Below are 27,020 nucleotides of genomic sequence, written 5' to 3'. Positions count from 1 at the left end.
GGAATCATGCATCTAGGAACAAAGATTGTAGGCCATACTTATACTATCCTGGGAAGCAGTGACTCTGAGAAAGATTTGGGGATCGTGGCAGATAATCAGCTGAACATGCACTCCCGGTGGGACCCAGTGGCCAAAACTGCTAATGCAATCTTTAGATTCATAAACGGGCATCTTGAATAGAAGCAGAGAGGTTATATTACCTCTGAATTTGGCACTGGTGCGACCGGTACTATGTCCATTTCTGGTGTCCGTAATTCAAGAAGGGTGTTGATAAGTTGCAGAGGGTTCAGAGAAGAGCTACGTGAGTGATTAAAGGATTGGAAAACATGTCTCAGAGTGATAGACTCCAGGAGCTCAATCGATTTATCTTCACAAAGAAAAGGTTAAGAGGTAACTTGATCCCAGTCTGTAAGTACTGTGACAGACCCAGACCAGTGGGGTCCAGGAGTCTGGTCAAGGGCAAATATACTGGTCACTGGATGAGTAGTTTTCTGTTCCCTGAGTGACCAGAGCAGGAGCTGCACTAGAGTAATCAGGAGCCTGCTAGAACCAATTAAGGCAGCCAGGCTGATTAGATCCCCTGCAGCCAATCAGGGCAGGCTAATCAGGGCACCTGGGTTTAAAAAGGAGCTCACTCCAGTCAGGTGGGGGGGAGCCAGAGGAGAGGAAGTGTGTGTGAGGAGCTGGGAGCAAGAGGCGCAAGGAGCTGAGAGTGAGAGGCTGTGCTGCTGGAGGACTGAGGAGTACAAGCGTTATCAGACACCAGGAGGAAGGTCCTGTGGTGAGGATAAAGAAGGTGTTTGGAGGAGGCCATGGGGAAGTAGCCCAGGGAGTTGTAGCTGTCATGCAGCTGTTACAGGAGGCACTATAGACAGCTGCTATCCACAGGGCCCTGGGCTGGAACCCGGAGTAGAGGGTGGGCCCGGGTTCCCCCGAAACCTCCCAACTCCTGATCAGACACAGGAGGAGTTGATCCAGACTGTGGGGAAGATCACTGAGGTGAGCAAATCTGCCAATAAGCGCAGGACCCACCAAGGTAGAGGAGGAACTTTGTCACAGTACCCACAGAGAGAACAAATATATGATAATAAAGGATGCTTCAGACTAGCAGACAAAGGTATAAGAAGATCCAATAGCTGGAAGTTGAAGGGCGACAAATTCAGACTCGAAGGCGCACACATTGACCAGTGGGGATAATTGACCAATGGAACAATTTACCAAGGGTTTAGGTGAATTCTCTATCACTGGCCATTTTAAAATCACGACCGGATGTTTTTCTAAATGATATGTGCTAGTTCAAGTAGGAGTTATTTAGGGGAAGTTCTCTGTCCCCTGTTATACAGGAGTTCAGACAAGATGATCACAATGGTCCCTTCTGGCCTATTAATGCATGTATCTGTGTCCACCCTGCAGTGTGGTAAGAACCGCAGCGGGTTGTGGTGGGAGAGTTGTTTATTTAACCCTGTGCGGCCTCTCCGGAGCTGGGAACCACCCAGTGCCCTTCCCTTGTGAACCATGCCTGGGCTCAGCCTCAATATCTGGTTTCCTAGCAGAGCGATGGCAGTGGGCTAGGAAGTCAGATTGAAGCTGCCGTTCTGGATTGGACCATCAGTCCAGCTAGTCCTGTATCCTGCCTCATGCACTGAGGATGCTTCAGAGGAAACCCAACCCCTTCCCCCTCCCGCTCCCCCCCATAATGCACCTGGCTAGTTGTGCAGTGCTGTACATGGTGGGGAGGAGAAATTCCTTCCTGACCCCACCAGTCCACCATCTTCCAGCCCGATGCATGAGATTGGATTGCCCTTCGAGTTCCGCATAGCTGCATAGCTGCAGCTGCATAGCTGCAGCTGTTCTGCATAGTTCTGCATAGCTGCAGATGTTATGAGCGGTAATAAAATTACCCAGCTCCTTTTTAAAAAATCCAGCTCTCCAGCTGGTAAATTTTACTTCAAAGAAGTCACAATTAACAGCCTCGCTGCTGGTCTGTTTTTATAGATAACTAAATTATTTTTAGCCAGCTTTAGTTTCCAGGAAGAAATATATGTACAATATCCATGCATGACATCATTCGACTGTTTACTACGGCTGTTTGCTAGAATGTGCTGTAAATCAGCACATAACATACCCCCATTAACTACGACTCAGCAACAGCACATGGACTGATTACACAAGGTGGGTCGTAAGGAGACCTGGAGGTAAAAGAACAGATTCCCTGGGGTGATCCAAATGCCTTGCAGCTGTAGGGCTGCTTTGAGTCACCAGGACGTACCACTACATCGTGGCCCAGTGATCATACTTCACACGTTTGTAGGAGGGTTTATTCAAAGATCACAAAGTGTTTCGCAGCCATCCACCACTATGGGGCAGCCCACTATATAACATGGTGCAACAGTTTAGGACAGGGAGAAAAGAAGATCAGGCTTGACTCTCCACTGCCTTGTGTCACCGTTCACACCCAAGCAGAAGGAGTGTGAAGTCTGCGGAGTCCATGGTGGTTTGGTAGCTTTTGATACTCACGTTGCTCGGGTGTACATGTGCGTGCACAAAGGGCAAGGCAGTGGAGAACCAGGTCCACTCTCACCAAAAGAAGCTGCTGGGGAGATTTTAGGGAGCCAGGACATGGTCCCCCCTCTTGGACTTTGGCCAGGGCTAACACCCTTATTCTTGCAAAAGCTCTCTGACTTATTTAATGGCCACAGATGGCTGGGACTTCAGTGTGACGTCTCACTCCAGGGAGCTGCAGCACAGTCATATGGATGAATTGGTGTCCAAGCAGAGGGATGGCAGCGGCATAGGAAATCAGATAGAAGCTGCCGTTCTGGTCCAGCTAGTCCGGTATCCTGCCTCATGCACTGAGGATGCTTCAGAGGAAACCCAACCCCTTCCTCTCTCCCTCCCCCATAATGCACCTGGTTAGTTGTGCCATGCTGTACATGGGGGAAATTCCTTCCTGACCCCACCAGCCCACCATCTTCCACCATGATGCATGAGAATGGATTGCCCTTGGCGTGCGCTCAGCTCTGCATTATGTCTCTGCTTCACACAACAAATGAAATATGAAGGAGCCCCACAGGCCCAGAAGGGTCCAGGTAACTGTGATTACTAACTCTAAGCAGCACTCCAGGCCTAGCGACGGACACACATTGCTGCTCCGGCTGGTTTCTGAAACACAGAAGACAGTGAGGACACCACCCGCCACATCGGGTAGTAGTAGCGTTTTTCGGGATCGATATATATCGTCTCATCTCATATCGATATATATACGATCCCCGCTCAACGCTCCTCAACGCTCGAACCCACCCACGGGCGCGCGGCGGCCGCGTCGACAGAGAGAGACGGACATCGATCGTGCCGTGAGGGCGGGGTAGTGATCGATATAAGATAGCCGACTTTCAGCGTTTTATTCACGTAGCTGAAGTTGCGTATCTTATATCGATTTTCCCCCTTAGTGTAGACCAGCCCTGAGGGTCACTAGAGGACTCACACACTATTTAAAGGGATACTACCCTGCACTGCAGCCTCCTGACAGCACCCTGAGCCATTGGCTAGCACTGACTCGAGTGCCTGCTGCAAAATCACCTTAACCACAGCATCACGGCACTTCAGTGTATCATAGATTCCAAGGTCAGAAGGGACCAGTTTGATCATCTAGTCTGACCTCCATTACAGCACAGGCCAGAGACCTGCTCCAGAAATTTAAAAATTGTCAGCGATGGAGAATCCACCACGGCCCTCGGTAAATTGTTCCAGTGGCTAACTACCCTCACTCTCAAAAACGGACGCCTTATTTCCAGTCTGAGTTTGTCTAGCTTCAGCTTCCAGCCATTGGCTCGTGTGATGCCTTTCTCTGCTAGATGGAAGAGCCCATTGGGAAATATTTTTTCCGTATTTACAGACTGCGATCAAGTCTTAACCTTCTCTTTGTTAAGCTAAATCAGTGGAGCTCTTTGAGCCTGTTAAGTCAGGTTTTCTAACCCTTCCGTCACTCTCCTGGCTCGTCTCTGACCCCTCTCCAATTTATCAACATCTTTCTTGAATGGTGGGCACCAGAACTGGACGCAGTATTTCAGCAGCAGTCACAACAATGCAAAATAATCTCTCTGCTCCTACTCGAGATCCCCCTGTTTATGCATCCCAGGATCACATTAGCTCTTTTGGCCACAGCGTCACCCTGGGAGTTCATGTTCAGCTGTTTATCCACCATGAACCCTAAATCTTTTTCTGAGTCACTGCTTCCCAGGATAGAGTCCCCGATCGTGGAAGTGTGGCCTGCAGTCTTTGTTCCTAGCTGGGCACATTTACATTTGGCTATATTAAAATGCATGTTATTTGCTTGCTCCCAGCTTACAGATCCAGATTGCTCTGAATCAGTGACCTGTCCTCTTCATTACTTACCACGCCTCCAATGTTGTGTCCTCTGAAAACTTTATCAGTGGAGATTTTATGTTTTCTTCCTGGTCGGTGATAAAAATGTGAAATAGCATAGGGACCCCACTAGAAACAGACCCCTTCCACGAGGATTCCCTCTTTGCAATGACATTTTGAGAGCAAGCAATTAGCCAGCTTTTAATCCATTTAAACTTGAGAATTGGTGTGGTGCTCAGATGTCATGCATTTGAGCAGGCCTTCCTCTTGTGACTGACTCCAGAGGTCATAACAACTGCTAATTCCAGGCTGTAGAATTATGCCTTTATCTCAAGCAGTGGGGGCTTGTACTTTTGATGCAGAAGGTTTTGGGTTCCATCCCTGTTGTTGACCAGCTGGGATGTGCCTCTGCTTGGTTGTATCAGCACATGGCTGGGTGTCTGAGGCTTCCTAAACTTTCCATGCAGTGAAGTTTAGGTGCCCAGGAGTGAGTTGTTTCAGGCCAGGGTTGTCTGTTATGAATAAGTATTTTGAGCAGATTCCAAATGCTACGTGAAGGGCTGGACTCTCCTCTCACACCCTGGTGTCATTCCGCAGTCTGCCCAGGTGCTGCTCCTCCCCCACATCACTGTGACTGCGATCAGCATCAGGCCCAGAGAGCTGCTGACCCAAGCGGCTGTGAGCTGTGAAGCTGGCAGCCTGCGAACCCTGGGGGAGCTCACTCGGGGGCTGTTTGCCACGGCATGTGGGCTCACGGGGAGTACGTCGCAGAGGATGCAGTGGGGTTAATTTGATCATTCTCGGCTGCTGAGGTTTTAATGAGGATGATTTTCTCGGTGATTCAACAATCCAGATACAGTTAGGAAATAACAGGGAGGCGCTAAGCTGGGCAGGACTCCTCCATGTTAAGGAAACAGCTGGCTCTGGCTACTGAGGCTGGGCTTTCATGCCTAGGACACGGGATCAAACCCCACCCAAGGTAGTAGTGACCCAAATACCTTACCCTCAATTGGCTGTGGAATGGGCTGGATATTCTTAATCTAGTTTCTATTGCACATGTGTCTATAACACACAAACCCCCATCACACCTGGCCCCCTTGTGAGGTAAGCAGAGAAGCCACTGATTGAATGAGTCTGGAGAATTAGCTCCCAATCCACCCCTAGAGGGGTCTCTCCAAGTCATAACAGAAGGAGCCTTGCCTCTGTCTTTGGGATTTGCACTATGTCTAGCACCTGGGCACCCCTCCTTTTGTCTAGCCAGGTGCTATCATGTGGCAGCAATAACTGCGCGGAGTATGTGGGTCACTGGGCTGAATGCAACATGTCACACCCAGAATGTCAACCGGATTTGAAAATAGACTCGCTAATTTCAGCTCAAACTAGCTCCTTATGGCAAAAAAACAAAACAAAAAACTCCAGGAGAAGCTGGATACCAGGAGCCGCTTTCATGCACATGTCCAGTCTGGTCCCTGATGTCTCCGTGATGGAAATCTGCTAGTATAGTCACCTTATATTATGATTATTTGCAGCGGCCGAAGGTGAGCGAAGCACTTCTCAGGGCAGATACAGTGCACGTGCTCCTTGCACACAAGAGCTCACGGTCTGATTTCACACGACTTGGTCCAGAGAGGTTGTGTGGTTTAGTGGCTAGGCCACTGGACTAGGAACCAGGACATGTGGGTTCTGTTCCTGGCTCAGCCACTGATGTTGTATGAGGCAAATCCCTTCTGCCACCTCTTGTCTCTTCAGACTGTAAGCTCTCGGGAGCAGGCACTGTCTTTCACTAAGCGTTTGTACAGCACCTACCACAACAAAGCACTGATTTTTGGAGTGCAAATAATAATACTAGGGACTGGAACCTTCTCCAGAGGAAAGCGATAGAAGCCCCATTACTGGAGACATTTAAAACTGGACTGGGCAAAGGACCGTAGGGAGAAGCTGTGCCATTGCCCCTGCGAGATGGCCTATTCCAGGAGTGACCAAATAGTGACACAACCCCGGTTTCCGAGAATCTCTGACAGAAGTGAATCTGCCTGATCTGGATGCATTGCCTGTGCTGAGGACCTGAGCTGTCTATGTGTGGAGGCAGAGCTTTTAACCTCTGAACGCCCCATGGTGCCCTGCATTGAGGAGCTTCCCTGTGCACCAGGTGCCTGTAGAGATTGCTTTGGCCACTCCGTCAGAGTCAGGGGCTTGGCAGCATCCTCAGTAGTCAAGTATGTGTGTCCTGTGTGCTGGCTGTTCAGTCCCTGGTAGTATGTGGCAGAGGCTCCAAGGTCTTACGTGTTTTGGTCATGCTCCTGTTAGCTGTACCTGGATTGGCCATGACTGGTTCTGGGCAGTTCTCTGAATTTCCTGTCTGGTCGACTGCAGGGAGAAAGGGAGGGGCTGCTTTCCTGGGTGATACCATGTAACTGCTCTCCTCTGTTTCGCATGGCGGTGCAGCTGGCTCCTGCCCATCCCTGCACCATCAGCTGGCCTCAGAAACTCACTGCTGCCGTGATGACCCTTTGAACGGAGCTCAGGCTGAGATGCTCCCCGATATCCTCTGTTGCGGGTGAGATGGGTAGAGCTACTGGCATCAGCAGGCAGGGGTGCGGGCTGCAGAATGTGGCCAATATTCAGATGGTGCAGGGAGCTATTCAATCCACCCATCCCTACTGGAGGGTCCGTTGGTCTGATCGGTTGTAGCAGGCGTTTCCAACATCTATCACTTTGGTTGGTTGACTGAGCGCCCAGCGTTGCACAGTTGGTCACGTTCATCCCAGGTGAGGATACATTTGGCTCAGTACTCAAGTCTCAAATACTTATACATATCCGGGGCCATTGTGCTAGGTTCCCTAATCAGAGACAGCCCTGGCCCTGAACAGCTTACAGTCTAAACAAAGAAAACATGGGAGAAATGAAGTGTATTATCGCCATTTCACAGGTGAGTCACTTAGGCACGGAGAGATAATGGGTCTGTCTACACTGCACATTACACCTGGGTTCTGACCAGGGGCGGCTCTAGCAATTTTGCCGCCCCAAGCACGGCGGCACGCCACGGGCGGCGCTCTGGCGGTCGCCGGTCCCGCGGCTCCAGTGGAGCATCCGCAGGCATGCCTGCGGGAGGTCCACCGGAGCCGCGGGACCAGCAGACCCTCCGCAGGCACGTCTGCAGGAGGTCCACTGGAGCCACCTGCCGCCCTCCCGGCGACAGGCAGAGTGCCCCCCGCGGCATGCTGCTCCAAGCACGCGCTTGGCGCGCTGGGGTCTGGAGCCGGCCCTGGTTCTGACTCAGGCTTGAGTCCAAGCCCCGCTTCCATCCACACATAAATCAGCCTAGCTTGGGTCAGTGAGCACTCAGCTCCTAGGCTCCTACTAGGGGGATGGGTCAGATCCCAAGTCCTGCTCTGACTCAGGTCCAAGCTCTCTCCTCCTGCAGTGTGGACACAGCTCAAGCCACAGACCCGAGGCAGAAGGTCTGTGTAGTGCAGTGTGGACACATTAGCAAGGCTATGAGACCCAGGTATACAATGCAGTGTGGATGCTCAAGCCCAGGGTAGGAAACCCCAAGTCCACAAGCCAGGGTCCCACAGACCCAGTGTAGACATACCCTCAGTGACTTGACCAAGGTCACACCATGAGTTGGTGTCAGAGCTCTGAGTCTAATGCCTGTGCCATGAAACCATCCTTCTTAATTTTAAGGCTTTAAATTAAACTGCAAGCTTTTGAGGCCGGAACTATCTTTTTATTCCATGTGTCTACAGTGGGGCCTTGATCCCTGACAGGTGCCTTTAGACACCACTGTAATATGATACCAGCAAATTATTAATAACAGCATTGCTGATGAGTCATAAAACGCCCCCTCCACAAATCCCAAAGCAATCAATTCTTCATCAGATGACAGCTCCTCCCCCACCCGCCCCGCCAAAGTGCCAAATCTTTGTGTCTTGTAACCCAGCCTGATGGAGGCTAAACCCTTCTTCCTCTAGCCCGTGGCTTCCTCCATGGTTCAGTGATGGAAGTTCCTGTGTTTCTGAAGCCTGCGCCGAGGGTTAAGTTGGCTGGAAAGCTGTTCGTGACCATGCTCCATCCTGTTTCCTCCCTCTTGCCTGCCAGAAATGGCTCCCTTAGTAGCGGAAATATAAACCTGCCCAAATGTCTGGCACTCTTTGGAGTTCCAACCCCGGGGGGTGAGCACGAGTGGGATTCTGGCTTTGAAACTGCATCCGGTGTCCCTGAGCGGGAGATTACTGTCGAGAGGCTTTTTATGCTCACGTTAGCCAGGGGCTGCATAACACGCCCCAAACCAGCACGCGGCTCGGGAGATAACACACTGCCCCTTTGTCCAGCCCGGCAATGAACCTGGGCTAAAAGGAGCTTGTGGCTTCAGTTCATTTCCTCCTGTCTGCTAGGGCATGTCACAAAATGAGCCCCCCAAGCAAGGCAGGGTGGGGTTCCTGCTCGTCACCACACCTCGTAATGTGGTACTTGGGGGTGAGATCTCTGGGGCAGGGACCTCAGGCCAGATCCTGGCTCCTGCAGCTTTGCATGTATGTGCCAACACAAAAGCCTCCAGAAAGCTGGCTCAGCCTGAGATTTGCTACAGGGTGTGGAAATCTCCAGATGGCCAAGGGCCAGGAGTAGCCTGAATCCAGGGTGGCTTACGCCATGAACCTCCAGTGCCTGAGCTAAAGGGCGAAGTTTGTTGGGCTGGAGGCAGTAGTGGACGCATATGAACCGACCGCTAGAGAGGGACAGAGGGTGGGGGGTTGCCATTCACTGCAGCAGGGGATCTCGCCAGACTAGCCGCTGAATCAGGACTTTGGGGTTTGGCCTGCGGGGGCGGACAGGGGTAGCATACAGTGCCAACGTCATGAGGGGAAAGCAGCAGGGGCTGGACAGTGCGTGCGGGACAGAGAATGCTGCCTTGTGAAGGGGAGTTTTTATGCTGCTGTGTGTTAAGCAGTGAAGCCTGGCTTGTCTCCAGTTCCCCCAGACACACACTCTTCCCGCTGCCCTGCTCATTGTCACTGCGTCAGCGGGGTCCAGTCTCTAGTGGACAGAGCACTGCACCGGGGCTCAGGAGACCTTGGAGCTATTCCTGACTCTGCCACTGGCCTGTTGGCTCTCCTTGGGCAAGTCACATCGCTGTTCTGGGCCTCAGTTTCCCTATGTGTAAAATGGAGATAATGATGCTGACTTCCTTTGTAAAGCACATTGAGATCTGCAGCTGAAAAGTGCTAGGGGGGATATTATTACTATGGGTCTTTATCACAGAAGCAGACTGGCACAACTGGCCCTTGCCACAAGCCCCACAGCCCATCCCAGAGGCACAGCTAGTCCCAGCTGCTTGGGCTGGCTTGACCCGTGTGAATGTGTGATGCCGGCCAATTGTATAATCGAACCCTGGGGATTTCTGTTGTGGCTACGAGTCTAAATGAATCCACTTGGCTGGCAGCCCTATCCTGGAACCTGCTGAGAATACGGGGCTTTGCTTTGATCTGCCCTGAGCTCTGATTATCCTCTTCCTCTTCCCTCCACCGCAGGAACGGCTGATGCTTTCCATCCTGCCCAAGCACGTGGCAGATGAGATGCTAAAGGACATGAAGAAGGACCCGAGCCAGAAAGAGATGCAGCAGTTTAACACCATGTACATGTACCGCCATGAGAATGTCAGGTAAAGGACACGCCTTGCTCCATGGGTGGAGGGTTGATCTCCATGTGAGACATCACTTTTATCATGGTCACCTTGTCAGCACTCAATTCAGTGAGGAAAAATGCGCATTGGAAGGAATAATATGAACGGCCTATGTGTATTTCTGGGGGTTACATTAATTGTAACCACGCAGGGAAAAAAACTGGGCTCCAGAAAGTGCAGGGCTCAGCGTCACCAAGCCCACGAGATGTCAGGCTGCACAAAGAGTGGGATGAAGGATAAGACCGAGGCTATTTTAGTGCCATTTTGTAAACCAGTGGGGAATGCTCCCCTGCTGCACTGCGGCCGGTTCTGGGCACCCCTCTGCCAAAGGGGGACAGAGCAGAAACAGGGAATTCAGAGATGGGCAGACGTCTGTATGAGGAGTGAGGGGAAGGGTTGGGATGGTGTGACTGGGAGAGGAGAGGAGTAAGGAGGGATATGAGTGGGGCACGCTGGGCTTGCTGACTGCTCTCTCCAGCCCAAGAAGGACTGAGATCATCACACCGAGAAGCTGGATCAGGCCCTTTCTCTCAAGGCTCCATGGATCAGTGGCACCAAGAATCTTCAGCAAAACCCCAAAATAAACAATTCAGCATAAACCCAACAGCTAAGCCAGGTCCTTTTTCCTGGCCCGGCAGCTGTGCTAGAGTCTTACTCCTCCAGGCAGCCCTGCCCCAGTCCTCCTAGAGGCTGTCTGCCTGGGAGTCCCCCCACTCCAGGGCCTGCCACCTGCAGCTCTCCTGCGTCCCTGAGCTCTGTCAACTTTATGGGAATCTGGTGTTCATCAGGCAGTCACTGGGGCTCTGCCTCAGAACGGGGCTGGCTGGCCCTAGGCTCCCGGGCCTTTAAAGGGGCAGCCCACCCTGTTACATACATAAAATAATGAATGGGGTGGAGGAGGTATATTGGGCACTCCGTCGTAATGCAAGAACAAAGGGGCATTCAGTGAATTTGAAAGGCAACTGGCTTAAAGCTGATCAAGGAGCTGGCTGTCCTATGTAATGTATAATTAACCAGTGGAACTTACTGCCACAAGGTATCACCAAGAACACAAGCTTAGTAGGATTCCAGAAAAGGCCAGACATTCGAGGACAATGAGAAAATTCACATTTGATAGGATGGGAAAAAAATGTGTAAGCAGGTATATAAACCCTCATGCTTCAGGGCATGCACCAACTCCCAAGTGATGGGGTCAGGAAGAAACACCCCCTCCCCCCAAGGTAATTCCATTATCATTCCTGGTGGGGCTTCTTGCGCCTTTGTCTGAAGCAGCTGGTGCGGGGCAGTGTCAGAGAGAGGGTAATGGACTAGATGAAGCTGGTCTGATCCAGTAGGGCAGTTCTTATGTTCCTGGGAAAGCTCCAAGATTCCTTGGCATGAGGGGAATGGGGTGGGATATTTCACTGTCAGAAAGCCGTGGAGAATAAACGGCAGGGAAAAATCCGACCCTGGACTGCCTCAAAACTACTAGGTCTTCAGCATCGCTGCTGCCTCTGATTCTGGCTTTCTCCACATTCCTCTGAGTGGCCTGTCATCCGTATGGTGCTGCCATTGACCCAGTTACACCAGGCTGGCAAGTCTCCCTCTGGGCAGCTGGATGGCTACAGGAGGAGTCGGGAGGTCTCTACATTGTTCCTGAGTGGAGGCCGGCTCTGGGCGATAGTCGCATTGGAACAATTTCCCAAGGGTCGTGGTGGATTCTCCATCACTGGCAGTCTGTACACCAGGACTGGCTGTTTTTTCTAACAGGTCTCTGGCCTGTGCTACACAGGGGCTCAGACTAGACGATCACTGTGGTCTCCCTTCTGGCCTTGGAATCTGTGAGACCAACTCATGTTTTCTGGCTTGTGTTCTCTTCTTTTCCCAGCATCCTCTTTGCTGACATAGTTGGCTTCACCCAGTTGTCGTCCTCCTGCAGCGCCCATGAGCTGGTGAAGCTGCTGAACGAGCTCTTTGCCCGCTTCGACAAGCTGGCAGCGGTACGTACGCCCACGCAGCGCCTGTCAGTCTGGACGCTCTGGTTCACAACCGGCTCCGGAGAGCCTGGCAGGCTCAGTACACCACAGCAAACACAAGCCTCACAGGAGGTCAGAGCTTCTCTGCCACCCGAGTCTCCCCTGGGCTCAGCAGGGTCTGGGAGTGCTATGGTGGCAGAGCAAGCAGGCTTCGCTCCTTGCCCACGGGAGGAGCCGTGCTGGTGAGCTCCAGAGGGGGTCACGTCTGCCCATCCCATGCAGAGTGAAGCTCACCAAGACGTGAGGCCTAGGCCTTTCACCTCCTGGTCACCTCAGCCTCCACCAGGCAGTGAGTGAACCTTGCTGCCACGCAATGGCTGTTAGCTGGGTTTGGTGGGTCTCGGCCGAGTTCCCCGTGGCCAGGGGTTCACACAGCAAAAGCTGCCACCACTCTGGACACCATCAGCCTCCATGGCGGCGGCCTCTGTGTAAAGGCCAAGGTCTCAATGAGCCTCGGACACTGAACTCCCCTCTGACTCCTCCAGGGCAAGCGGGAGGCCTGCTGAGTGGAGGGACACTGCGGCTTCTTGGGCATTGTCGGTTTGGGGGATGAATAGGGGGGCCCTGGGCTGTCACTGCAGCCCTGAGACCAAGGAAAGGTTCAGCCTGTGGAGGACTAGCCCCAGAGTGAGCGTAAGGAGCAGCCCTGCCCTGCCTGCACAGGGAGAAGTGCCCTCCGGGGTGCCTGACACCCACAGGCCTCACTCTCAGTAACGCCACACAGACTGCAAAAGGGGCTCCCCCGCCAGTGCAGAGCTGGCGTAAGGGCGTCTCACCAGCCCTGCTCCCAGCAGCTCAGGGCTGTGTCTGGAGTGCAGTGTGCCAGGGCTGTTCGCTGTTCCCTAGAGGCCAGGAAGCTGACTGCCCGGAGGCTGCTCTAAGTTACACTGGGGGCTGGGCAGGGCCCTTCATGGCCCCAGAATACAGGGAGTGCAGAGGTGGCTAAAAGTTACCTTAGCCCCTCCATCCTTGTCCCCCTGAGTGTAACTGAGAATCGAGCCCTGCAGCCCCGGGCCCTGGCGGGGCTGTTTTCCCAGCAGCACTGAGCTGTGCCCTGCTGCCGGGAAAACTGCCTGCCACCCTTATCCTTGGGGGAGGGAGAGGAATGGAAAATGAGTTTATTTCTGCATGCCCTGGGGATGAGTCCTTGGACTCAGGTCAAACCCTGCGCCTGCTGCTGCTGCTGCTGCATGGGAAAGCGCTGTGGGTGTGAAGCAGGGCAAGCAGCAGAGGAGATGGGGAAAGCCATGTTAACCGTAAAGGGAGAAACATTTTCATTTCATGTCAGCCCAGCCTAAACTCTGAGTCAGTACCGGGAAGGGGAGCGAAAGGGGGAAGAGGAGAGAGACAGAGGAGGAGGGAGAGTTGGCGAGGTCAGGAACAAAGGAATGCGGAGGGAGGCACTGAAAGAGGCAGTGGAAGGGGAAGAGGGGAGAGGAAAACCAGAGACCCAATTTCACCCTTGTGAATCCAGACTGGCACTTGCCTTTACACTGGGGTAACTGGGAGCCGAAGTTTGCCTGCGTATGTGCGGTGCATTGCCCAGAGCACCGCAGCTAGTAAGCCCAGCCCCTGCCACGGGGAGCACGGGGAATTCATAACATACTAAAGCCAGTCACCGTAACCTCATGGTGAGCTGAATCAAGTCGGAGCAGTGCAGCCTGGGAGCAGAGCGCAGGCCTGGGGGCAGGTCAGTGCCTTTCCCAAATGGTGGAGAAGGGCAAGTCACGACCAATGTTGCTGACAAGGTCAGATATCAGTATTGCCAACCCCAATTGTTCAAAAATCCTGAGTCTGGCTCACCAGAAATCATGTGATTGGCTTTAAACTCATGAGATTGTGTAAAAAATAAGAGATTTGGCATTCTTTTTATTTGCCTTCTGCTTTTTGAGCCTTTAGGGTGCCCTGGGGTCACATTTTGAAGCTGTCTCCACAGCCACGAGGGCTAGAAACTTACTTTTTCTGTAAGAATGAAGACTGAAATCATCCCACATCCACCTGACTCCAGGAGCTGAGGCTTTAAAGAAAACAATAATTATTATGAGACTCCTGACAAAATCATGAGTCAGCAGCACTAGGATATTCACAGAGCAGCGCTGGATTGCTGGGTGGAGAGGGTGGGGCTGGGGTGTTTCCTTCAGGGTGGAGACGGAAGGATTTGGGTGTACGTGAGTGGAGAGACCCTGGCTCCAGGGGCAGCATGGAAGGAGGTGCAGAGAGGGGAGGTGGTGGGGATGGCAGACACAAGGGCTGGCAGAGCATAGAAGGTGGTAACGCAGAGATGTAGATAGGAGCCTCTCTCCCAGCCATTACCATGTGGAGGTCACATGTTGTGCTTTCCCCTGTTCTCTCAGCAACACCACCAGCTGCGCATCAAGATCCTCGGAGACTGCTATTACTGTATCTGTGGGCTGCCGGACTACCGCGAGGACCACGCCGTCTGCTCCATCATGATGGGACTGGCCATGGTGGAAGCCATATCGTAAGTGCCGCTCCCTTTGTCCCTTGCTCTTCATTCTTGGGATAGATAAGCATTTCCCCAGCCCCGTCGCGTCACTGTAAATGAGCAGCGCTCACGGGGCTCCTTTAGCCTGTTCTGTGTCATGACTTGGGGTCCACCCATCATGCCTCTTCCCTCCCCGTGGCCAGCGCTGTCTGTTATGGCTGCTCTGGGCCGATGGCAGCTTTGTCCCGTTGTGACTTTGGGAGCGCGCGCTTGTGTGTGTTTAGATGTGCAGCCTTCCTTTTGCGCTAACAAAGTTTGCTACATGTGATTTCCCTGTTGTGTTTTTTAAAGGATTGAAGAAGGGGTGGGGGAACAAGACTGAATTAAAAATAAGTCCCCTGGCTTTAGTATTGTGGGATTGCACAAGTGTGCAGCACCACAGGGTTTGAATTGATGAGCGCACGTACACATGAAAACTAGCTGTAGCATATACAGAGCTGCGGTAAGTACGAGATGGGATTTTTAGGGGAAGAGATGGGATTTGCAAAGGCACCTAGAAGATTTAGGTGGCCAAACCCTTTGAAAATCCCAGCCTAGGTAACTCAGGACTCCCTAACCAGTGATTAGGGCGCTAGCCTTAGAGTTGGGAGAGCTGAGTTCAAGTCTCTGCTCTGCCACAGCTGCCCTGTATGACCTTGGGCAAGTCACTTACCCGTTCTGTGCCTCAGTTTTCCATCTGTGCGATGGGGTTCATAGCCCGGACTTGCCTTACAAGAGTATTGGAAGGATAAGTACATTGAAAATTGCTAAGTGGCCAGACAGGATGGGGCCAGATATATACCTAATATTGAAAAAGTGGTATTTTTACCCCTGTCCTATAATTGAAAAACATTTGAAGAGATTTTTTTGCACCAAAATTCACCTTTGAGCTGAGAGCAGGGATTGAAAATTTCAGCCAAAAGAAAGATTTATTGAAAGCTTTGAACAAGGGTTAATTGTGGGAGTTATAATGAAAGCTGGTTTGCAATGAGGATCCCTGGGGGCACGTTGCCTAATGGTTAGAGCAGAGGTCTACACGTCAGGAGTGCTGGGGTCTGGTCCGGAGTCTCCTGCTAACTCACTGCATGACCTTGGGGAAGTGCCTCTCTGTAAAATGGGATTAATGACAGGTAACATGCTCGGAGGCATCTGAAGTGACGTGGGACGTTCCTTTGACGTTGAAGACACGTGAGTGTTTTTGACCAGGTTGCCTGATATGCACCACCCAAGGAAGGTGGGTTGTGAGGGTTAGTTCATTGGTGACTTTACACCAGAGGAAGATCTGGCCCCTAGCATGTCTGTGCGTGAATCAGGGGCGACTCCAGGCCACAGCACGCCAAGCACGTGCTTGGGGCGGCATGCCGCGGGGGGCGCTCTGCCGGTCGCCGGGAGGGTGGCAGGAGGCTCCGGTGGACCTCCCGCAGGCGTGCCTGCGGAGGGTCCGCTGGTCCCGCGCGGCTTCGATGGAGCATCCGCAGGCACGCCTGCGGGAGGTCCACCGGAGCCGTGGGACCGGCGAACGGCAGAGCGCCCCCCACGGCGTGCCGCCCTACTTGTGGTGGCGAAATGGCTAGAGCCGCCCCTGGCGTGAATGTGTCAGCAGGGGCCAGACTCCACTAGACCAGCATCAATCCTCATGTCTTCGGTGGGGCCTCTCCCGATTGGATCTGTCCCAGTATCTCTGAATGCTGCCGAATGCCCTGCCAGGGTGTGGGGGTGAGGCTCAGCTGGGGGACTTACCTGCTGAGACGTGGATCCGGCGACCTCTCTGTGTGACCCCTGCTCTCCCTCTCCCAAAGCTACGTGCGAGAGAAGACCAAAACGGATGTGGACATGCGGGTGGGGGTCCACAGCGGCACGGTGCTGGGTGGCGTGCTGGGCCAGAAGCGCTGGCAGTATGATGTCTGGTCCACAGACGTCACGGTGGCTAACAAGATGGAGGCCGGCGGCATCCCGGGGTGAGTATCTCCAGTCCACGGGTGCTGGGGGGGGGGTGGTCCGGGACCCCTGCTGGTGCTGGGGAGTGGGAGGGTTGGCAGGGCTCGCAGGCTCCCTGCCCGGCTCCGACCAGCATGTCCCTGCAGCTCCTAGGAGGAGGGGCGGCCAGGGTCTCCGCGCGCTGCTCCTGCCACAAGTGCTGGCTCTGAAGCTCCCATTGGCCGGGAACCACGGAGCCCCCTGGCCCCTCTGCCTAGGAGCTGCAGGGACATGCCAGTGGGAGTCGGGTAGCCCCCCCCTGCAGGTAAGCACTGCCCTGCACCCCGAGCCCCTGCCCCCTCCCACACACCCAAACTGCTGCTGCTGCAGAAGTCACAGAGGTCTCGGAAAGTCACAGAATCCGTGACTTCAGTGACCTCCGTGGCAGACAAGCAGCCTTACCATAAGGGCACCGTCTGTCTCAGAGTCACTGCATTCCCCTCCCCTTGGTCTTTGTTAATAACAACACCTAACGCTGTGCAGGACTTGGCCGTGCCTCCGTTCAACTCCATTGGCTGCACTGGGAGCAGGATCCTGGCCAAAAAGAGCAGAATCCTGATCCTGTCAGCTCCCCGCAAGCAGGAGCTGTGTCTAGGACCCGGCCAGTTCTTGTCCCCTTGGGTCCCACTCAGTCCCATCTGGCGCCCAGTGCAGGATTGGTCCCCATGGCACATCAGTAGGGTTTTGTGCAGTCAAGTTTTACATGTCCCAGGTGACGTTCTTCTCCCTTCTTGGTGTGATCTGAGGGAGGGGCCAGGAGCTGGCAGAGACAGAAAGGTGGAGCCCATCAAGAGGGCAGGCTGGGGGGAGCAGGACACCTTCCAGAAATCCCAGCCTGCCTTGCCCCCAGCAGCCAAAAGTGGCCGTAATAACCTAGCCAGGCTCCCATGTGGTAAACATCCCAGGGCCACATTTGGAGCCAGTTGAAGTCAATGGGATTAAATTCTGCTAGAGTATTTCCCAGAGCCCCCCAACATGCTATAAAACCCCCAGAGGGGTGGAAAATATTTACCGGAGCTCCGCTCCAGACAGCTCTGGCGGAATTCAAGCCCTGGGAGTCACTCGCGCTGCGTTTGTTACTCGGGCGATCCCTGTGGGCTGGGGGGCGTGGGGGTGTCCCATGGTAACCGGCCAGGCCTGGGGGAGCGGGGAGGTCTCCGGAAGGACGGTGACTCTGGTTTGGAAGCATTTCCTCTGTGGCCGGGCGCCCTGCAGGCCCAGCTAAATACAAATACAGCACAGCTCTCCCGGTCTTGTCACCGCTAAGAAATTACAGCCATGGGGCAAGGGGCAGCCAAGTGCAGCCGGCTGGAAAGCCACGAGGGTAACAAATCTGCTTTCTCCAGCTGGGGTCAGCAGCAGCGCCCTGGGTCTGCCTGGGCGGAGATGCCAGGATTGGTTATTAATAACAAGAATAGCCATTTAGAAGGAGCAACCGCCCTGAGGCGCTGGGAAATCGGCGGAGACAGCCAGACGCCTTGGAAGGGACTCTGAGCAAACCTCACTTTGGAACCCCCCCACGTGGGCTCCAGACTTGGATTCCCCACCTGGCGGCTGCTAAATGGGGCCTCGTCGCAGTAACCGGGGAGGGTCCCGTGCAGAGGGGTGGGCTGACGGCGCCCCGTGGGCAAGGCGGGAGGTGGCTCCCGCTGGCTGGCTGATTGCGCCCCACCCATCCCGGCCCGGAGTCAGCAGGCAGAGTGCCGTGTCCTTAACAGGCCAGGCTGTTGTGAGAACACCAGCCCCTTGTTCCCGCCCCACTGCTGGGCTCCCAGTCTGCTTCTGCTGCCCCAGCCGCCAGCGGGTCAGGTCCCGGCTGCATCTGCCACTGCTCTTCTGCCCACCCCCCGCCGAGACATGAGCCTTTGCTTTGCTCAATCCATTCCCACCTTCCCCATGGAAACCAGTCGCTGCTGGGACCCAGGGTTCTCCCTGGTAGCTCAGTCCTGCCTCCTTCCCCAGGGGATGAAGGGGGCGAGGGGCTTTGTGCGGATCCCTCAATACCTTCGCCAAACGTCCTCCCCGAAACCTGCCGAGTTCTGCCCGGGGCTGGCACGAAGGCAGTGGGGCCTTACTGATGTCTGCTTCCCACCTGGCCCACAGGCGTGTGCACATCTCCCAGAGCACCATGGACTGCTTGAAAGGGGAGTTTGAGGTGGAGCCTGGTGAGGGGGGGACACGGTGCGAGTACCTGAAGGAGAAGGGGATCGTCACGTACCTCATCGTGGTGCCCAAGCAGCCCCTCAAGAATGGGATCAACGGAGTGGTGAGTAACCTTCCTCCTCCTCCAGCTCCTTTCATCTCCCCTGTTGCCGCCCCCTGTTCCGTGGCCTGCCCTGGGCTCCATTCTCCGGCTTGCGAAGGCCTGTCTCCATTTCTGCCCTTCTCACGCATGCCAAGAGGTGTGAACGCGTGGCCCCATCCTCCTCTCTCCTGGCTCCCCATTCCTGTGAGCCTCTGATTCTAAAACCTTCAGCACTCCTGTCCCTTTCCTAAAGAGACTTAATCCGTCTCTGCCGCCCGTAACTTCTGCTGCTCCTTAATAACCACCCTACGTCTTCCTCTGCTCCAGTCACTCGCTCCCCTCCAAGACATTCCCTCTTTCCCATGCTGGTAGCCTTGTGGGTGAATCTCACTCCATGCAGTGGGACCAGCATGAGGCCTCGGCAGCATGGCCAGGAAACAGGATGCCGCATCCCGAGTCGTCCCCCCTTCTTACGGCCCTCGGTCCCGGTGGCTGAATTCCCACCTGCTCCTTTGTGTTCTAGAAGCTGTCCCTGACGTCCTCCCATGGGAACTCCCCGCTGCTGATCAACACCAAGGAGTGTAACGGCAGCATCAACACCACCTGCACCACGCCCGACGAGGCCGAGGAGCTGGACACCAGGGTGAGAGCCGCCCTGGGGAGAGGGGAGGCTGGGGAGGGGAGCCCGGGGCTACCCCCGGGCGTTCAGAGCCGCAGCAGGCTCGAGGGTGAGCACACGGGGCGGGTTTGCTCACCCTGTCGAGTTCCGACACAAGGAGAAGGGCGACAGCTACTTGGGCCTTGTACTCCTCTGCCGGGATATGACTGAAACTGGGCACAGTGACCCTCGCCCGTGTGGGGGAGGGGCGGGGCATTACGACGATTGAGGGGCCAGGTCCTGAGCTGGTGGAAATGGGCTGGGCTGCATGGAAGTCGGTGGAGCAAGGCCCATTTACACCTGCTGGGGATCTGGCCCAGGCTGGCCAGCGGCGTTCAAGAGGAGACGGCCTGTTTCTCAGGGTGCACTTCTGGTTTTGTCAGCCGGTAACCCCAGGGGTTTGCCTTCGTCTGACTCTCACCTCCCCCCTTGCCAGGTGGTGAACCCCTCCTTCCCCAACCCCCGCCGGCGCCTGCGCCTGCGCGACCTGGCCGAGAGAGTCGTCGACGCCTCGCAGAACGAGCAGGAGCTCAACAACCTGCTCAACGAAGCCCTGCTGGAGAGGGAGTCTGTGCAGGCGTGAGTGGCCCCAGCCCCCCAGTGCAGCCCGGCTACAGGGACCAGCCCCAGCCCCCCCGGGTCACTGGGGCTCCCCAGTGCGGCCCTGGTACAGGGACCCAGCCCCAGCCCCCCAGCATCATGGGGGCTCCCCAGTGCAGCCTGGCTACAGGGACCAGCCCCAGCCCCCCTGGGTCACTGGGGCTCCCCAGTGCAGCCCGGCTACAGGGACCAGCCCCAGCCCCCCCGGGTCACGGGGGCTCCCCAGTGCAGCCTGGCTACAGGGACCAGCCCCAGCCCCCCCTGGGTCACTGGGGCTCCCCAGTGCAGCCCTGCTACAGGGACCAGCCCCCCAGCGTCACAGGGGCTCCCCAGTGCGGCCCTGGTACAGGGACCCAGCCCCAGCCCCCCAGCATCATGGGGGCTCCCCAGTGCAGCCTGGCTACAGGGACCAGCTTCCCCAGGTCACGGGGGCTCCCCAGTGCAGCCCGGCTACAGGGACCAGCCCCCCAGCGTCACAGGGGCTCCCCAGTGCGGCCCTGGTACAGGGACCCAGCCCCAGCCCCCTCTGGGTCACTGGGGCTCCCCAGTGCAGCCCTGCTACAGGGACCAGCCCCCCTGGGTCATGGGGCTCCCCAGTGCAGCCTGGCTACAGGGACCCAGCCCCCCAGCGTCACAGGGGTTCCCCAGTGCAGCCTGGCTACAGGGACCCAGCCCCAGCCCTCCAGCGTCACAGGGGTTCCCCAGTGCAGCCCGGCTACAGGGACCAGCCCCACCCCGCCTGGGTCACAGGGGCTCCCCAGTGCAGCCCTGCTACAGGGACCAGCCCCAGCCCCCCTGGGTCACAGGGGCTCCCCAGTGCAGCCCGGCTACAGGGACCAGCCCCACCCCGCCTGGGTCACAGGGGCTCCCCAGTGCAGCCCGGCTACAGGGACCAGCCCCAGCCCCCCTGGGTCACAGGGGCTCCCCAGTGCAGCCCGGCTACAGGGACCCAGCCCCAGCCCCCCTGGGTCACAGGGGCTCCCCAGTGCAGCCCGGCTACAGGGACCAGCCCCCCCTGGGTCACGGGGGCTCCCCAGTGCAGCCCTGGTACAGGGACCCAGCCCCAGCCCCCCAGCATCATGGGGCCTCCCCAGTGCAGCCTGGCTACAGGGACCAGCTTCCCCAGCATCATGGGGGCTCCCCAGTGCAGCCCGGCTACAGGGACCAGCCCCAGCCCCCCTGGGTCACAGGGGCTCCCCAGTGCAGCCCGGCTACAGGGACCAGCCCCACCCCGCCTGGGTCACAGGGGCTCCCCAGTGCAGCCCGGCTACAGGGACCCAGCCCCAGCGCCCCCAGGTCATGGGGGCTCCCCAGTGCAGCCCGGCTACAGGGACCAGCCCCACCCCGCCTGGGTCACAGGGGCTCCCCAGTGCAGCCCGGCTACAGGACCAGCCCCACCCTGCCTGGGTCACAGGGGCTCCCCAGTGCAGCCTGGCTACAGGGACCAGCCCCAGCCCCTCCATGTCATGGGAGTGCTGGCCAGTGCAGCCCGGCTGGGACCTGCCCAGAGACTAGCTGGGCTGCAGTGGATCTGCTCTCCTTGCACCGCTGACGGGTCCCATGCACGGCGTATCAGCCGGCCCAGCAGTGGCCTGGGAACAGCGGCCGCGTACGGTGTGTGCCTCAAACAGCACCAGGATGCCATTGATTGAAGGTGCTGTTCCTCTCCCTCCCGCTATGGGGGCTGTACCCTTTGCCCCCAGATACCCTGTCCTCTCCCACAAATCCTCCCCCTCTCTCCTGGATGCTGCAGGGATCCTCTTCCTCTCCCCTGCCCCCAGGGGTGCTCTTTCCCCCGGCCCTCGTTTGCCATCACCATGAGGAGAGAATGCCCATGCAGCAGCCCCCCGGCAGAGTGAGGACCCTCCCTCTCCTTTTCCCCTTTGCCCATGGCCTCCAGCGTCTCACCGGGGTTCGCGGTGTCTCCGGCAGGCTGAAGGGGAAATACACCTATCGCCTCTCCATGCGCTTCATCAACCCGGAGATGGAGACGCGCTACTCCGTGGAGAAGGAGAAGCAGAGCGGGGCCGCCTTCAGCTGCTCCTGTGTGGTGCTCTTCTTCACCGCCCTGGTGGAGATCTTAATCGATCCCTGGTGAGCAGGTCGACTGGGGCGAGGAGCAGGGGCTCTGTCTGTGCAGCCCCTGGCACAATGGGGCTCTGCGCTGGGAATACCCACCCCCGCCCCTCACCCTGGGCAGAGCTGTAGAATGGGCCCAGCACATCACTCCCTAGACATATTCCCCCAGAGGCCTGGTTGATTCCTCCTGGGCTGGGCTTCTGTGTGGCCGTATTCAGCTGAGGTGTCCTAGAAAGCCAGGGAGGCCGGGGTGAGCAGGCCTGGCTCCCAGACGGTGTGTGTGGCAGGGAGATGGAGCAAGTACAACGCAGGCAGCGGCAGTTAAAGCTTCCCCAGCATCATCCTGCCCCAGAGCCTCAGCTCTGACCTAGAGGGACCAGCTCTTGGGAGGCACTGGGCTTTCTCTCCAGGGCATGCGGGGTCCTTGCCCTCTGGGTGGGGACTGCCAGCCGGGATGCTGACTGCGGGGGTGGCCTATATCATGGGAACCCCAGATCCTCAGGGACTGGGCTGAGACCTCCCCCAAACTCATTTCACACAGGCCACTCCACAGCCATCCGTCTTGAATGACTCTTGCCAGGCTGCAGCAGGGGCCGTGGGTGTGGAAAGTTTCCTGAGCCCTCGGCCCCCAGGTTTTCCCTTTTTCTCTCTGGCTGCGTTTGGGCTCTCCCGGGAGCAGCCGCCGTGGGAAGTCCAGCCGGCCAGCGGGTCGTTTGCCGGGCGAGAGCCGCCAGCTGTGGGAGCGAAGCCGTAGCCACCCTGCTGAGAGCGCGGTGGGGGCACAGCACTGCAGCTCGTCCTTGCTACGTCCTATTGACAATCGCCTCTGCCCACGCCCCCAGGGAAGGCAATCAAATAACGAATCGACGGGACCAAGTGACCGTGCAGTGCCAGCCTCCCTCCCTAGCTGATTGCGGGCAGGTTGCCATGGGAACCCCTGGTGAGGACATGCATTTGCCATGCAGCTCCAGGGCTGGTACCCTGCCGCAAGCCTAGCAGGAAGGTGACTGTGTGGCCTAATGCTTCAATCGTTAGCTCTCCAGGGCAAGGCCTGTTTCTCCCTATGTGTTAGCAAAGCCCTGGGTGCTGTGATTGAAAAGTGCTACGTGGCTGTTGTACCCCATCAGTGTCACCCCTTAGTTCTTGAAGGGGAATGAGGCACAGCCCAGAAATCGGTGCTGCTGTGAAAAGCCTCTGGCTCTTCTGGCTTCGCTACAGCTCCCCCGAAGACCTTCTCTTTGGGACTGCAAGGTCCTTCCAGCAGGGGCTTTGTTTTGGTGTCTGTCCTGCACAGAACCATGCCCACTGTTGGTGCTTTGCAAATGTTGCTTGTCCACGGTGTTGCTGCAGGGTGCGGGGATGCCGGAAAAGCCAGCCAGGCTTTCACAGGAGTTGGAAGGATTTTCAGGAAGCTTAGTTAAAAAGTGTGTTGAAATAACATCCCCTCTTCTCCCCGCACACTCAGGGACTAATATAGGCCCTATTCCCGCAGTATCCGAGCACTTCACAACCCTTCATGTAGTTATCTTTGCAGCAGCCCTGTTATCCCCATTGTACAGATGGGAAACTGAGGCACAGAGGGACATGTGATTTGCCCAGGATCACACCGAGTCTGTGGCTGAGCTGGGAATTAAACCCTCGTCTCCCGAGTCCCAGGCTAGCACTTTGTCCACCTCTTGCTCTCATATATATTACACCCCCAAGAGTCATCCACAACACAGACCTCTTCCACGTCAGCTGTAGGAGTAGCCAGTCTAGTTACTGGCTGCAACCAGCACATATTAGCTCCGTGTCTGTTTTGCCTTTTGAGAACATGAGCTTGGGAAGTGACCTGCCGGCTACTTTCTGTCCTCTGCTTGCGTTGCGCTGCCGCTCTTCCTAGCCCAGCTGCAGTCTCTCTGCGCCGTTCACGCTCGTGGTCCCAAACCAAGTGAAACCTACTCAGCAACCTGATATTGCTGTGAAAAGCAGCGGAGTACTGTGTGAACCCACTGGGTTGTGTGGGTAGCACCATCACTGGAATAACCCCCCACAGGGCTGGTTTTTGACTCTCTCTCTCTCTCTGCAGGCTGCTGGCCAATTATGTGACATTTGTAATTGGAGAGATCCTGCTGCTCATCCTGACTCTCTGCTCTCTGGCAGCCATTTTCCCCAGGGTAAGAGGACAGAGGACTTTCTCCTGAAAGGTGCTGAGCACCCGCGACTCCCAAGGAGTCAGTGGAAGCGGATGGAATCCGCCCTTCTCAACTGTGTGTCATAGGCCTCATATTGCTAATAGCTAATGGAGAGTCCCCTTTAGCTCTGGTCATAGAGAGAGGAACTTTTGGAGTTGGAGGATCTGTGTTCTATCTCCACATAAGAATGGCCACACCAGGTCAGACCAAAGGTCCATCTAGCCCAGTATCCTGTCTTCCAACAGTGGCCAATGCCAGGTGCTTCAGAGGGAATGAACAGAACAGGCAATCATCGAGTGATCTGTCCCCTGTCACCCAGTCCCAGCTTCTGGCAAACAGAGGCTAGGGACACCATCCCTGCCCAGCCTGGCTAATAGCCATTGAGGGACCTCTCCTCCAATCCTTCATGTGCTGTGAAGTCCTTCGTGACCATGGATTTGTTGAAATGTTGTAAAGATCAGTCCTACAAAAGCAGAAATGTACTGAAACAACGCTGCATAGGTACCTTAGCCGGATGTTTCTCCTAAAGCGATTGGGGCTGAAACAGTGTAACACTCATCATTCAGCTGTGGGATCAGCCCCTCCGCTGAGGTGAATGGGGCAGTTCACACCTCTGTTTCGGGCTGTCTGCAGATTCAGGAAGGCAGCACCGCTCTGTGTTTGGAAGGGTTCCTTCACAGGGGTAAGGGCTAGAAAGCTAATTGAAAGCTGAGATTGTGGGCCACCCAATTTCAGCCAGAGGCGCACCCTTCATCCAGAGACTTCCAAAAAAAGTGGGGTTCTGGAGATACTTGATGGCAATGTAGACTGCTCTCACCATGCTGTGATGTGGGGGGTTAACAATTGGGCCCACATCCTCAAAGGCATTTAGGCCTCTAACTCCCATTGAAATGATGTTGACAAAGCACTTTGGGATTCTTGGTGCCAGGAACTTACAAGGCTCCCATCACCATAGCCTCTGGGCAGAAGGGCTGAGATTCACATCATTAAAAACCTCTTCTCTTCCTAGGTATTTCCCAAAAAACTCGTAGCCTTTTCCACTTGGATCGACAGGACCCGGTGGGCCCGGAACACATGGGCCATGTCGGCCATCTTTATCCTCACCATGGCCGACATCGTGGATATGGTGAGAACCTTCCTGCCTCCCTCCTGCCACCATTTTCCCTGCCACCTCACATCAGCACATGGGGTCGCTCCATTGGGTGCCTCAGAGGAAGTGTCTATCGACATCCAAAATCAAATGCATGAGTAGAAAATGGGGAATACCTGGCTAGGGGGCCGTACGGTTGAAATGGATCGAGGATTATAGTGAGTCACAAATTGAGTCAACAACGTGATGCAGTTGTGAGAGCGGCTAATATCATTTGGGGTGTATTAACAGGAATGTCGTCCGTAAGACACGGGAGGTAAGTGTTCCACTGTACTCGGCACTGGGGAGGCCTCAGCGGGGGCACTGTGTCACTTTAAGAAAGATGTGGATAAACTGGAGAGAGTGCAGAGGAGAGCAACAAAGCTGATAGAAGGTTTAGAACAGTGGTTCTCAGCCAGGGGTTCACGTACCGTGGGCGTATGCAGAGCTCTTCCAGGGGGTACATCAGCTCATCGAGATTTGCCTAGTTTCACAACAGGCTACATAAAAAGCACTAACCAAGTCAGTACAAACTAAAATTTCATACAGGCAATGACTTGTTGTGTACACCGAACTGTATTTATAGTCCAGTTGATTTATTTTATAATTATATGATAAAAAGGAGAAAGTCGGCAATTGTGCAGTCATAGTGGGCAGTGACACTTCTGTATTTTATGGCTGGTTTTGTAAGCAAGCTGGTTTCAAGTGAGGTGAAACCTGGAGGTACACAAGACAAATCAGACTCCTGAAAGGGGGACAGTTGTCTGGAAAGGTTGAGAGCCGCTGCTTTAGAAAACCTGATCTATGAAGAAACGTTAAAAAAACTGGACTAAGGGGGACCTGATAACAGTCTTCAGCTGTTAAGGGCCGTTATAAAAGGCGGTGATCAGTTGTGCTCCATGGCCACTGGAGGTAGGACAAGAAGGAATGGGCTTAATCTGCAGCAAAGGAGATTTAGGTTAGATATTAGAAAAACCTTCCTCACTAAAGCCAGTTAAGCTCTGGAACAGGCTTCCAGTGGCGATGTGGAATCCTCATCACTGGAGGTTTTAAAACCAGGTTGGAAAACCCCTGTCAGGGATGGTCCAGGTTTACATGGTCCTGCCTCAGCGCAGGGGCTGGACTCGATGACTTGTTGAGGCCCATTAGCTCCGCTGGGTCCTGCGCAGCCCTGGTGTCTCTCCATGGATCAGGGCTGTGTGATGCCAGGGCTGCGTTTGGACCACGGAGCCTATTTACAAACGTCTCAGTGTGGGTGGCTGACCCCATCCTGCCTGTACGGCTGCTGTCCCTGTCCCATGCAGGCAGGGAGCTCAAAATGCCATTACTCAGTTTATACGTCCGTTCTGACCTTCCCGTTTCGGGTGTGCCAATAATTGTTCAGAGCACCATGCCCTACCGGTCATTAAACGAAAGCAGCAAAGATCGACGGCAGCCAGATATTGTTAGCAGCATTGTTAATGGACGAATCCCTAGGGCCTGACGCCGACAGTCCTGCTGCAGCAGTGTCGCTCCACTGGGTGTGACTGAGGGACCCCTGATTTAAACGGCCGTCAGGACAATCAGACCCAGTGTTTGCATTTACACCAGCTGAAGGGATCCTAAAAGTT

The 27,020-nt window shown here is 55.4% G+C and overlaps 1 protein-coding gene across 8 annotated transcripts in view; it reads left to right on the top strand.

The window, feature by feature from the left end:
• The window catches only part of ADCY3 (adenylate cyclase 3), an 89,109-nt gene that overhangs the window by 51,876 nt on the left and 10,213 nt on the right, over positions 1-27,020 (top strand). For 7 of the 8 annotated variants that reach the window (XM_039531445.1, XM_039531447.1, XM_039531449.1 and 4 more), the window contains 10 exons: positions 9,897-10,027; positions 11,916-12,027; positions 14,418-14,545; positions 16,348-16,506; positions 18,629-18,791; positions 19,294-19,413; positions 19,865-20,007; positions 21,961-22,122; positions 24,176-24,263; positions 25,291-25,407. In XM_039531445.1, coding sequence (XP_039387379.1) covers positions 9,897-10,027; positions 11,916-12,027; positions 14,418-14,545; positions 16,348-16,506; positions 18,629-18,791; positions 19,294-19,413; positions 19,865-20,007; positions 21,961-22,122; positions 24,176-24,263; positions 25,291-25,407 — 1,323 coding nt within the window. The remainder of the gene's footprint in view (positions 1-9,896; positions 10,028-11,915; positions 12,028-14,417; positions 14,546-16,347; positions 16,507-18,628; positions 18,792-19,293; positions 19,414-19,864; positions 20,008-21,960; positions 22,123-24,175; positions 24,264-25,290; positions 25,408-27,020) is intronic. The other variant, XM_039531446.1, reaches the window with a different exon arrangement.

This window comes from Mauremys reevesii, linkage group 3 (genome assembly GCF_016161935.1).
Source record: "Mauremys reevesii isolate NIE-2019 linkage group 3, ASM1616193v1, whole genome shotgun sequence".
NCBI lineage: Eukaryota > Metazoa > Chordata > Testudines > Geoemydidae > Mauremys > Mauremys reevesii.
Note: the sequence above shows the minus strand (reverse complement) of the source record. Positions and strands in the feature narration are given on the sequence as shown.